Here is a 13,376-nt window from a genome sequence, read left to right as displayed (position 1 = left end):
AAATATAATTTCCAACACTTTATTTCCATATATTTCCTATTGTGTTCACATTTTCAAATAATCACTTCTAGAATATTCCCAGGAAATTACCAGAGGTGTGTATTCTGTAAGATTGATGGACTGACGTACGCCCATTTTGCAGACAATTGAGAAATGAAAGGCAACTATTACAAAATTACTGACTGTCGAATGACAGAAGTGGGATTTAATTTGTCAGTTTAATCATCACTAACCTCGTCCTTCAGTGACAGTCCATCAGTCTATCACTGTTGCCGTTTTTGTTTTGTTTTTTTGTTTTTTTTGGCACACCATGCACAGCCAAGTGATAGAAATGTAGTATGTGCAGTACGTATATTACAGCAAGATTCAACAACATTTATAATTGCATAAGTACCTGTGGGTGAAATAGACAAGTTTGTGTTAAAAATATATGCGCACGTCAGATGCTGGTTACATTCAAATGAAAGGGAGCGAACACCCCCTTTTAATGTATTCTCATTCTTTATTCTTGCCTTTGTCCTCTTTCTGTCGCAACCTGCACCTTCATTGACTGACTATTCATCTTTTTATGGATTAAAAAATGTGATATGGTCAAACATATTCTATGAGGAGCCTAAGAACTCAATACAGTTTACATCGGAAGGAGTACGTTTGCGACCTTGAACAAACCCTAACAGATACTGACGACAAGTCAACATGCGCTCCTGTCACCAGCACTCGCAAACATTCACCACTCAGTGGGATACGGGCTTTACTCTAAATCACCCGATGTACTGGTGTGATTAGACAACTGTCATTTTTGGGGGTATGGACGGGTCCGAGTTGAATTCTGAAGCATCACGCAGTGTGTCGCGGCCCTGACAAATTTGGATTCCGAATGCAAAACTTTTTACTTGGTTTTGGGGTAAATGGAAATGACAGAACATGATCAATTCAAAATGATTCATACGAAATATGAGTTAAGCGCATTTATTTCTATTGAACATAGAAATGACACAACATGACAAGACTAAAAATGAATGCATTCAAAAATAAATAGAAACTGGGATATTTAAAATTTGGAGAATGCTTTCAGAAATATATGTAAGGTAACACAACTATTATTAAAGTCTTGTAAAAGTGAAATCAGTATGTACCCATTCAACAAATGGACATGAGGTGTCATTTGGTGTCTAATGGCACCTGCTTGAGATGATTCAGGTGATATTCGGTCATGCTTGTAAATCTAGGTACTTACCAATGATTCGTGACGTGATGTAGGCTATGTCTAGCTCCCCTTTTGTATACCTGAAACACAAAACAATCCCTTTTAAGGGCAATTTTGAACATTTTCAAGGTCAGTTTTTAACTTTTACATGATTTTTCCACCTGAAATAAAACTGCCATGAGTTTGATTGCATGAGTGGTGGCATTTGCCGCATAAATATATACAAATATGTAAAGTTGTGTTTCCAAACCAAATATTGAATTAGCATACCCTAGCTGAAAAAGATTCTACCCTCACAGTGGCTGCGAATACTTGTGAGTGTGAGAAAAAAAGATCACTGGAGCAGGTTTAGGAGGAACCGTCTCTATAAAAGAGTTTCATTTTGCATCAATCCAGACTTGTTCTCTACTGGAAATAGAAGTTGCATCTACACACATGGGTGCATCACAAAAACCTGAACCGACATATATATAATTCCCTTTAAGGGCCCACCGCCCGCCAGGTGTGAATTATTGTTGCAAGTGGGAGGGCACGTGCTTAGAGCCCTGGGAAAATCTTTCAATTTTTACCCCCAGTGTGATGTCCCGAACTCCACACAAGTACAACATTGTTGCCGGTAGTTTTCACTTCTAAAGAAAACAGTAGGGTCAGTGTGATTTACTTTGCATGCTTCATTTTTGCATGTTGTATAATTCAAAATTGGCTGACCAAACCTCAGATGGGAGCAACACTTGAAAATTGACTGTTTTGTCACTTTAATACAATATACCTCGCCATAAAATGGATTATTGTTGCGAACTAAACAGGAAAAAGAATGACCTTTTACACCAACCAGAAAGTTGGCAGTAGAGATGAGACAAACAGACAGTTTGTTTCATTTGTTTCCGTAATCAAGTGCTATTTCACATACGGAGCAATGTGTACATCGAGTCCTCCCATTTATTTTGAGGGTTTATAATTTTATTCCTTCCATTCATGCCCTTGATGCTTCAAGTACAAGTTTGGTCTTGTATTCATCTGCAGCTATAAAAAACAAATAACAAAAATAATAATTTATTGGGTCAAAACAATTGGTGGAATAGACTCATCACCACAATGACAATGAAGGGGAATAGCAGCCAAAAATGGATGGGTGAAAGGATATTTGTATCTACTTGTTCGCTTTGAGCTTTCTGATGTTTGCTATAGCATTGTACCTCCCTCGTTTTTTCACACCTCCTACTCACATAGCTTATAGGCACTGAATAAACATGCATCACGCACACACGCACACACAGGTACAATGAAATGCACCCTCCTGCATAACAGCAGTGGACCGGCCATTTCGCACAATGAACTAGCACGAATAATTTAGTCTTGGAGAGGAGTGAGCGAGAGAGAGACAGACAGACAGCAAACTGACAAGCAGAGCTGAAAGGAAGAAACAAAGCGACAAGAGAGTGCAGGTCTGAAGGGGGAGACACAAGGCAGGAATATTCATGATCAGATCTGCTGAGTCAACAGTGACAGGAAATGTATGTGCGGTTTTTGAAAAACAGAGCCCCCTTTGTGCACAAACAGTGCAGACACTCACAAACAGAAAGTGGACCACCATGTGCCAGACTCTGGGGCTTCGAAACCACACTGCTTTGGTTCACATTTCTTACCAGTGGCGTCTTTATTTAAAGACGCATCAAAGAGCATAGAAATGTTCGATTCTTTCAATTAGTCACTTGAATCTATGTAAACAGCAAGGCAATGGTTGAAGGGACACATTTTTGGGGAAAAAAAAGAACCTCTGTAACTCATTGCAAACGCAAGACATCAAATGATGATGCAAAAAAAAAAAAAAGGCCACCAAAAAAAACAAAGAAAAGGCATAACACGAGGTTTTAAAACAGCAGTTCTGAAGAGGAAGATTGACAAACCACAGCTCAACTTTGGATTTTTGGGTGTTAATTTGATGCTTGTGGAGCTGAGATATCTGGTTTCATCTGTCGGCATTTTGTGGCAACGGTTCGAGTGAATGATGAGGTACATTTAAGTTAAGTAAAGTCACAGTCCACTGTGCTAATATTTGTTTGGTTTAGTAAGTTCTGTGTTGTTATGAACTTTTGTATTTTTTGATTTTCCAAGTTTCTTTTTTGCCTTTTCGTTTTGTTTTGTTTTTTTGTGTTAAAAGCACTCGCCGCCTCGCTTTCTTTGGGTCCTCCACCATGCCGAAACCAAAACCTGACACTTTTACTCCAGTGTGACTTATGGATGTTTTTTTTCTACCTCATTATACATGTTTGGGATAGTTCGACAAATACTCCGGAGCGACTTGTAGTCCGGAGAAAAAAGGCACTTCATTGATGTTCACCACAGGTTGCAATTTATTGTTGCTGGTTTTTAATGGTATTAAATCTACCATATTTATGGTTTCACTTCTCAACTTTTTATATTTGTTGTTGATAATAATAATTAAATGTGTGTGTGGTTTAAATTGTTTCATTCTTTCATGCTATTGGCCACACATCTTTAGAGGATGAAACCAATCACAGTACCCGCTCTCATGTAATAACAGAAATCCATCCATGCATTCATCCATTGAACACGGATTGTGCAGGTGATGTTTTGTCCTCGTCAGAGCTCAGATTTGAACAACCAGCCACTGAATCTTTGAGACGGATATGCTAATAAGTTTCCCCCGTACAGCAAAGTGCTTAAATGACAACCTCAAAATTCAATCAACAGAGTACGCATTATTTAGGTGTGAAAGAATAGGCTGACTTTGCATTGATTTGACTACACAGTATTTACATATTTATGATTGACGAATACTTACGTGGCAACCTGATGCATGACCTTGGTGGATGTGTCTTTTAGTGTGTCCTTGAGATTGTCTTTGAAGTTACTGAAGAACTTTCCTGCTCCGCCCTTCACCATATCCAGCAGTCCTCCCCCATAGTTGGCATCCATATCTGGACAAAGAAAAAAAAAATTACAAAAAAATCCAAATATGTTTTGATATGAATATATTTGTTATTGTTATTTTAAATACATGCCATTACATGGAAATGTAGGAATGAATTGTAGAAATGTATTGACAGAGTTTGTATATCTGTATTGAATGGTATTTGAAAATGTTGGACAGTCTTGCCCGCTGCCACACAAGCCACTATTTGTGTGACAGAAAGTATTTTAATAAATAATGTGTGTGTTTGAGTGTAATGAACCAGCAGGTGAACCATGCAAGGAGTGTAGTCTAATGTGTGGAAAATCGAACGAGAGAGAAAAGACGGACTGTATCTAACATACACAAAATTGATCAGTACCGAGCACTTGGATCACAAACCAAACCAAAACGACAACACACAAAACATAAAGCTAGAGACTTGAAAGAATTAAATGAAGCTTCTTTTTTCAAACAGAAGCCTTCTCAAGCTCACACTTCATTTTGTTTCTTTTTATCGCCACAAAAAGCTTATCTAAGCTTATTTAACAACTTATTCATCAGGTAAATTATGTTTTAGTATATTGTCGTTGTTCCTGGATACTTAACACTACATGGCTGTTTTACTATTGTAGGGTGAGACTCATCTACTAAAGTACGCAGCCAGACCTACTCACATTACTACGTACACGCTCACACAGTCAAGAGTATTGGTTGATTTTCATTCTCAGGAAGCCATTACTCGGCAGTGAATAACTTGAAGTTGCAGAGTGATGTTGTAACAAAGTTCACAGTGGTTAATTCTGTCATGATTTTATTCCCAAGCCATTTGAATCTCAGGAAAGATTGTAGACTCATCCTTTGCATCTACTCGGACAAGAGCAGACAGAATAACTATTCTTGGGAGAGACAAGCTTCAGCAGCACACTTGTCATTTACAGCAGCGGTGTCAAACTCATTTTTGTGGATGGGCCAGATCATACTTATGGTTTCCCTCAGAGGGCCGTTATGACGTTACCGCGTACCGAAACAAACTGATGGGTTAGCGAGTTTTGAAATCAGTACCCAGGAAATAATTGTTTGTTCAACAATTTATTTTAAAGGGGGAGTATTGTTAACAAAGGAACGACAATATCTCAGATCTCAATGTTGTTAAAAGTGATATAAATGTGTTAGAAACAGGAAGTTGACACACATGATTTCCCCTTTGCGGGCCACATAAAATCAGGCCGCGGGCCAGATCTGGCCCCTGGGCCTTGAGTTTGATACCTGTGATTTACAGCATATTGAACACTGTTGAAGAAAACAGCTGACTCTCACTATCTGCTCCATAGGCGATGTTGGCAATTAGTCAAGCACTTCTAACAATGAAACAAAACAATACAATATAATACAATTTTATTTTTATAGCGCATTTCACAACAGATGGAGTTGTAACAAAGCACTTTCCATATGGTGTAATATAAATTAGCAGGTATGATGGCACCAGACGTAAATTTAAACAATAAACTTGGTTTAATATGAAGCAATTAATTGAAAAGGACAAAAGGCAGGTTTCTTGAAAAAAACTGCGGTCAAAAACTGTGACTCCCTGAAGCAAATAATAACATTGCTTATGTCTCTGAGTAAAGAGTGACATGGGGGAAATGGGTGATGCCCCAGGCAGGATCCACATTGGATTTTACGAACAAATAAGTATGTTCAATTATCCTGTCCTTCTCGCCTTATTCAACTCGAAGCAGAGAGAATGACTAAATACAATAATTAGATCCAAACTTCAATTTGTATAAAGTGTGTTTGGTACACACAATAAGTGTGTCGAAAATATCTGCGAATGAAAATGATACCACTGGTGGGATCCAAAGAGGGATGCAAGACAAAACGAATGCATAACTGTACGGGACCAAACTGTTTATGAGGGCCCGACCAGAATAATTTTTTTCAATTTTTTTTTTTTTAAGGCTGATGCAGATCCTGCTAATTGTCAAAATAAAATTCTGCTAACCGATGAATCGTCCGTTTAATTTTAAAAATATATATTATGAATAATATACTTTCTTGTTGTTGTCACTTAACGCTTACAACAATAGCGATATAAATTACAAGCAGAACATATGACTGTTTTAAATGCCCATTTAAAGAATAAATATACAGTTGATCCAATCTAAAACAATCTTACAGAAACAAACAAACAACAAGGCTGAGAAATCATTGTTTATCATGCCATCCATTAAATAAAATATCCATGCAAACCAATCTTGCACACACGCTCATAATACAAGCAGGAACAAACCTCATTCAAAAGCAACATTTAGAATTGTGAAGCATTATGAGATTTGCGTCATTGCGCCTTTTCGATATGATATGAACGCATGAGATTTTGCAAAATGGTGTCGGCCGCCGGTAACAATTGATCACTCTGATTGGCTGTTAGCTCGTGAATCAGATGATCATGAAATACACAACTAAGAAAATGGAACTTGGAATTTAAAATCAGCAAAACATACTTTGTACTTTTTTTCGTGCTTTATTATGAGTGTGGTGGTCATAGTTCTGGATTGAGTGAATTTTAATTTCATGAAATCCTGACTGTTGATGGTATTATAAAGAATAAAAACGCATACACGGCCACTGCTGGCAACCCCTCACTGAGGTGTCACCCAACCACACCACTGAAACTTTGTTGGCTACGTCCCTAATTACTGACATAATAGTGACTCCACATGTGTTTGGCCGCATTTGTAGCCAAAGCTCGTTGCTTGCTAGCAGTTTAAGTGCTGACCTTGTCTGCCCTACTATATTCTATTAATATATCAAAATGTGTAAAGTGCAAAAGTCCCTTTGCCATAAAATGATGACAATAAAAAAAAAAAAGTAAACATGGATAATTTAATTTAGTAAGCATAATGAGGATTCAAACTGACGGTGACTAGTTTATTTAAAATTATTGGGACACTTGGATGAGTTTAACATTGGCACTTATATAATAGGTTTGAATGTAAAATTACATCCGTACTAAAATGCCCCCCACCCCAAAACAGGACTCTTTAGTGATATAATGGCTCTGGTCTTACTTTTGGCAGCATAATTTTAATGGAGCCACAGAATCCAAAGTTATTTCCCGCTAATTTCTATTGTACCATATGGAAAGTGCTTTGTTACAGCTCCAGCTGTTGTGTAATGCGCTATATAAATAAAGTTGTATTGGATTGTATAGTATTTAAGTTTTTTTTTTGTGTGTGTGATGACATTTGCGACAAATTGGCATGCCCCCTTTTTGAGCTTGGCTTATTTTTTTCCAGTCGCAGCTCGCATGTCACAGCTGGGAGGCAAGTGAGATAATATTGCTCGCTTTGTAAATTCTGTTGTCTAAAACGTCGAGCAATCGCCAAGATGCAAATACACATTACTACTTTTGTCCACTTCAAGCTGTGAAAGTATAAAAGCGTTTTGCACAATAGTTTAGATTTATTGACATCAAACGTGATCACCTCCACAAAATCGAAAATACCCTACCGATTGCTTTGTCTCTTACACAGGTTGAAGCGGAGAACAGCAAGAATACGCACACGAACCCTGACTGGTTATATTTTGGACATTTAGCTACGCTAAAGTCATGTCAACTCTCAGGAGGCAGGCAGCAGGCAGCCAGCAGGCGGGCATGGATGTTTATCCCCCTCTTGTCTCCCCGGCTAACAGTAGGATAATGACTCAGCTAATAGCACAAAAAAATTAGCGCCTTACTATCCAGCTTGTGTCTTCATGTCGCAGGGTTGCCTCCCGAGCAGCCGCGTGCAGTTCCCGACACCGTTTACAGCCGAATAAAGACCTCATTGAACACAGAGGCTGTCTACAACGCTGCGCATCGCGGAGTGTTGCGGATTTAATCGAGGCTGCTTCGGGAGCATCAATGTTCAGCGAACAAAAAGTTCCAGCAAGGAGGCCGACTCCACAGCCGAGTGTGGCTGCTTTGAAATGTTACATTGAGAAGCATACGAGTAGCCCGGACCGGTTAGGTTCCAAAGAATGAAATGGCGCGTTGGAGTTACGTTGCCTATCCTCATCCAAATAAATGTGCATGTCTACTCATTCCCACTTTAGTCTCTGTAAATATCCCAACTGATGCTTTTATGCCGTGTGTCCTCAACGTGATCAGCAAAAAAGCAGTGTGCCGCGTCCTAACAGCATAATCTATGTAACACTGCTCACGTCCACAGTTCCTCATTCTCACATAAATCCAGCCACGGAGATGTTAATCCTTTTTATTTCCAATGGAGAGTTTGTAATTGGTCCCTTTTGTGACTCTGCAGTACCATGGAGAGAGCGGAAGGGGGCGTGGCCATATTCCTCATTAAAAGTAGCCGTTTTTCAAGCCGTCACATATTTTCTAATGTCCTCATCCACCCCGCTTATCCTGTACAAGGTTGCCGGAGGGTGCTTCTGCCGATCCCAGCTGACTATGGGCGAAAGGCGCACCAAACCCTGAACAGGTTGCCAGCCAATCATAGGGCAGATATAGACACCGTCACTGAGTGGGAACTGAACCCACGGAGCCCACACACAATTCAGGCGGATGTACCACTACACCGTCAGCGACTCTTACATATTTTCCAATTTCTCCAAGATTGAATGGATAAAAAAACATGATGATAACTAATTTCAGTTTCCGAATCAAAAAATATATAAACTGAACTTGTTAGAGAAAAATGGGCCATCTTGCCTGGCCAGATCGTTTAAGATTCAACTCGGTGAGTTTTTGTTACATACATCTCTGCAAAAGTTAACTAATTAAAAAAAATACATTAGCAGTATTACACTCCATGGAGATTTTTTGAGCATTTGCCCCCCATAAGTACAAGTAACGTCAAAGTGAAACTGTCTATTAACTTGATCAATGTATAATTTCTCAGGAAATATATCGTGAGAAGACAAATGGTTGGTGAACGAGGTGGGTGCATTTTACTCACTCTGGTGGGATCATTTTAATCCTGGGAGGAGGTGATCATGGCACCAGAGCATACTACACTGCAACTCAATATGCATTTAAGAGGCCTGAAAATCATCGGAAGGGACTCCATGGTGATACTAATAGACTGTCACTGTTGACAGCACTTCCACACTACGTGGCTTAAGGATAGCTCATAGCTGAAGCCATTCGGCGAGTCGCTTCATGTTACAAACGCCGTGACGAGAGTGACCGGACACGGTGTGCGGACGCATACCTGAGCTGTCCATGGTGCTGCAGTCCTCCTCTTTCCCGGGGCCGGCCTTCAGTCCGTGGAGAGCAGCTACCGGGCCTCCGAGTGTGCTGCCTCCTCCTCCTCTGCCGGTATTGAAGCTATCTCTGCCACTATCGACCAACTGCAAAGATTCATAGCCATCATAAGTGTTTTTTTTCTTGTAAGCGCCGAGCAAGCTCATTACAAAAAAACGTGAAAAAGACTTCTTCCGATCCCTTAAAAAGGACGAAAATAACGAGCTATTTTGAAGGAGCCTCAAAGACGGGGTGGCCGCGCCGTCTCCTCCTCCACTGCCGCCGATGCTACTGCTGCTACCGCTCGATGCAGCACATGTCCAGGGAGGAGACTATACGGACGGTCTCACTGGTGTCTGGGGGAGGTGCGCTCCCTCGCTCGCTCTCTGTCGCCCTCTCTCCTTCCCTCTCTTCACATGAGTGCCGCAGTCCTGTACAGTCGTGTACTCTTGCTGCCCAGTCAGGGGCGTAGCGCCAGGGGCACAGCAAGTAATGTGCCCCCTAACACATGTACCCGTTCACATGTCCGGTATTGAATCTCCTACTCCAAACTCTGCAAACGCAAAGAAATAAAGATTTTATTGTTATTATTATTATTATTATTATTATTATTATTATTATTATTATTATTATTATTATTATTATTATTAGATAGATAGATAGATAGATAGATAGATAGATAGATAAGTGCTTCCAAGCGATTAATTAATGGCAAATAATTCCATAATTAATTGCAATTAATCACATTTTCAGCTACTATTTACAGCTAGTACTTACTTGAATAATATCTTTGAATTAACGCCAATTATTAAGTGTATTTTGATTCAAAGGGTGTTATGATTGCTATCTTTGATCCTTGAATATGACCTAAACGGGGTCATCTTTACAGGCATTTCTCAAAATGTATGCGTTGAGTTATGCCCACAAGCACCACAATCGAGCAGTGTTGGTTTGCAAGGCCCAGTGGTAACTTGAGCAGGGTGTTTTAATCTGGGAGAATGTGATAAAGATGCATTTCTAATATAGTACAGTATTTGAATTTGGCAAGATAGCTAAATTATAATTTTAAGTTTGTGACTTACACTTTTGCGGTTTCACATGTGGGTCGAGTAGACTAAGTGTGCTGCACAGTAGGGCGTCTGGTTCTAGCATGTGCACGGGGTTGTGATTTCGTTAAGCAGTGTGTATTGATGATCAGTAAATTGTTCCAATATTATTAACGTATCTGTAAGCACATTGTTAGAAATGGCAACAGTCAGTTTGTTTCCACCAAAATGTTTTGTTTGAGTGTTTTAGACAAGGTTTATATGTAGCCACTTTAACGTGTCACTTCGCTAAGTAAAGTATCCGGAAGTGACACCAATTGAGCGGCACAATAAAAGCACAAAGCAGAAGCGCTGCTTAAATGTTGTTAGCTTCACCTCGCTCTGTTTAATATTGCTTAAGTGAAAGTGTTTTAACCTATGTTGTGTACACTCCTTTATTTTCTTATTTTTCTTTCTTTAGAAAAAACACACTAAATAAATATCCATACACAAACACACACAGCCCGCAGAACTGAGGAACACTACTAATGAGCAACAGCGATGTAGAGCAAGGAAAGACAAACACTTGCTCTGCATGTTTTTGGGAATTATTCTCTGAGTCGTCAAGTGGTATTTGGCCAACACAATGGTGTGAAGTCAGCTCATTTACCTGAAGCATTGAATAAATAGCAGAACTCCCATGCAACCATATAAACTATAGTTTCTATTTTTGTGTGAAGAAATGCTCGTGTAGAGTTGTGTATCACTCAGACATTCTAAAATTGTGTTTTTTTTGACTGATGGGAATCTAATTTGCAGCAGCCTATTTTGCTGGAGATTCGAAGCGCGTACAAGGCAAGGTCTAAAATAAAAACACGAAAATTACAATGCGCACTATAATGAATGAATATATATATATATATATATATATATATAAAATATCCTCATGTGAAATGATCTTTTTTTGATAGGTGTCAGTTTAATTATTAACCATTTAACAAGACAAATGGTTGAAAGGGTCGTGAAGAAACTTGCGGTGTCATCAACTTCAGAAAGAGGAGTGTTTAATGTGGGGAGAAAGGTCAGCAGATTTCAGTCAGTCAGGCGTCGCCAAGAAAAAAGTAGCAACACTGAATGCTAAATGTAATGCCAGTCGTCATTCTTCCAATGCAATTTCATTTCAAATCTTGTGTCATGACCTTGAGTCCATCCAGAGCAGAGTACTGACCAATGGTGGAATGTTTCCCTCTTTTGCCTTGTCCCCTGGCAACACTTTCATGGTGCTGAAAAGAGGACATGAGCCTGGGAAACTCTTTTTCGAGCAAACTGAAGCACAGAGCACAGCGGGAACAGAATGTCCGAAAGGGAGGGAATGATACCCCTCCGTTGCTGGACCCAGTGCACTACCACCCTATTGTTGCTGCAGTTTCCCGTCTCATTCCTAACCATGGCAGCCTGTAAGTGAACATATGAACAGACTACAAGGAAGAGCAACACCTGTTAGACTCATCATAATACTTCTTTTCATTACTGCGGAATTCAACCATTACCATTATTGCAAAGCAAGTTTTGCACAAATGATTCAAACAGTATATCAAATCATTTATATGACAAAATGTTCAAAAAGGTCTTTTTTTTATTAAGTAAAACTCTTACTGAGTGTTACCTTTGACCTTTACAAAGACTCAACTGCAAACACAATTTTAAAAAATAATTGCCACATCATGTTTGCGTTTGTCATTAACAGGCTACTTCCTGGATCATAGAGGATGAGAAACGGATCGGTGGTGACATTTGGATTCTGTCGCGTGGTTCCACTGATGCCACAGTGAGTCAAACTATGAAAATTACAATTCATGTGTTTAGCTTTATCCAGATCCTCTCCAAAATTGTATTTTTTTTTTGTTGTACTACCCAGCTACAAAATCCTGTTGACATTATCTGTCCTACTATATTCGATTAATATGTCAGAATGTGTAAAGTGAAAATAGTCCCTTCGCCATAAAATGATGACAATAATAGAAGCAAACAGTTTTGGTTTGCTGCAGGTGCGTAATTTAATTTTGTAAATACAATGAGGATTCTTCGAGACAATGACTTTTTTATTTAAAATCAAGCTTCAACCAAGGGTCGTTTTTGGTGAGTTTTTAATACACACAGAAGAACTATTTTGCATTCTCTGTAACAGTTAAATGATTAAAAAATGCAAAACACTATAGTTTTTGTATTTACAAGTAACAACAACAAAAATAAATGCTGTGTTATTCTCAGTCAAACGAGTTTCTGACTTGTTCTTTTTTTTTTTTTTTTTTTAAATGTGGCTTTCTTTAGAACAATCCCCCGATACTTGAAGCACCACCTCTGGTGGTCGAGAGGGATGGAATAGAACAACGGGTACACTCAGCGGCGTCACCAGGTCATATGGATGTGGAGCCAATGAATGCACAGCATGTGAGCAAGTGCAGCACGCGAGCACAAAGTTTCATAAGTAGCTAATAAAGACTGATAATATTGTGGAAAAGTCAACATTAGATTTGTAGTGTTATTTCAGTCTGTTGTTTTAACACATTGCACAAACTCAATTTGTGTGTGTATAACAACAACAACACAAAAAAATGTTACAGTGCGTGCAAAACTGTATGCAAACAAAAGTGACTGGGTTGTGACAAAGTAAGCCAAGCCCATCATTTTCATTTAACAAAAAATACGAAGAAAAGTTTCCCTTTGAGGAGTTAATAATGTAATGAAAATCAATCACTAGCCACTTGGTGTGTGACAAATACGTATTGGCGGAGCTAGGATTTTTTTCCCAAAGGGGGCGGGCAAGGATATCTCGAGGGTCCGAAAAAAAAACTAGTTTTTTTTACAAGATCAAAAAAATTCTTCAGACGCTGAAAGACATTCAATATATGTTCCTTATGGAGGACTGGGGAAATGTGGGGAAAAAAACATCCTATTTGGACGTTTCATGTTCTT

The 13,376-nt window shown here is 39.1% G+C and overlaps 1 protein-coding gene across 4 annotated transcripts in view; it reads right to left on the bottom strand.

The window, feature by feature from the left end:
• The window catches only part of dnajc6 (DnaJ (Hsp40) homolog, subfamily C, member 6), a 39,744-nt gene that overhangs the window by 21,766 nt on the left and 4,602 nt on the right, over window positions 1-13,376 (bottom strand). Inside the window, exons 2-4 of one of the 4 annotated variants that reach the window (XM_088312941.1) lie at window positions 9,344-9,482; window positions 4,014-4,149; window positions 1,238-1,287 (exon numbers count right to left, since the gene is read on the bottom strand). In XM_088312941.1, coding sequence (XP_088169067.1) covers window positions 1,238-1,287; window positions 4,014-4,149; window positions 9,344-9,356 — 199 coding nt within the window. In that variant the 5' untranslated portion in view covers window positions 9,357-9,482. Of the gene's footprint in view, window positions 1-1,237; window positions 1,288-4,013; window positions 4,150-9,343; window positions 9,887-13,376 lie in introns of those variants that run through there. The other 3 variants (XM_088312938.1, XM_088312937.1, XM_088312939.1) reach the window with 3 other exon arrangements.

Source organism: Idiotropiscis lumnitzeri, chromosome 13, assembly GCF_059441095.1.
Source record: "Idiotropiscis lumnitzeri isolate Australia: NSW breed Sydney's pygmy pipehorse chromosome 13, RoL_Ilum_1.0, whole genome shotgun sequence".
Lineage (NCBI taxonomy): Eukaryota > Metazoa > Chordata > Actinopteri > Syngnathiformes > Syngnathidae > Idiotropiscis > Idiotropiscis lumnitzeri.
Note: the sequence above shows the minus strand (reverse complement) of the source record. Positions and strands in the feature narration are given on the sequence as shown.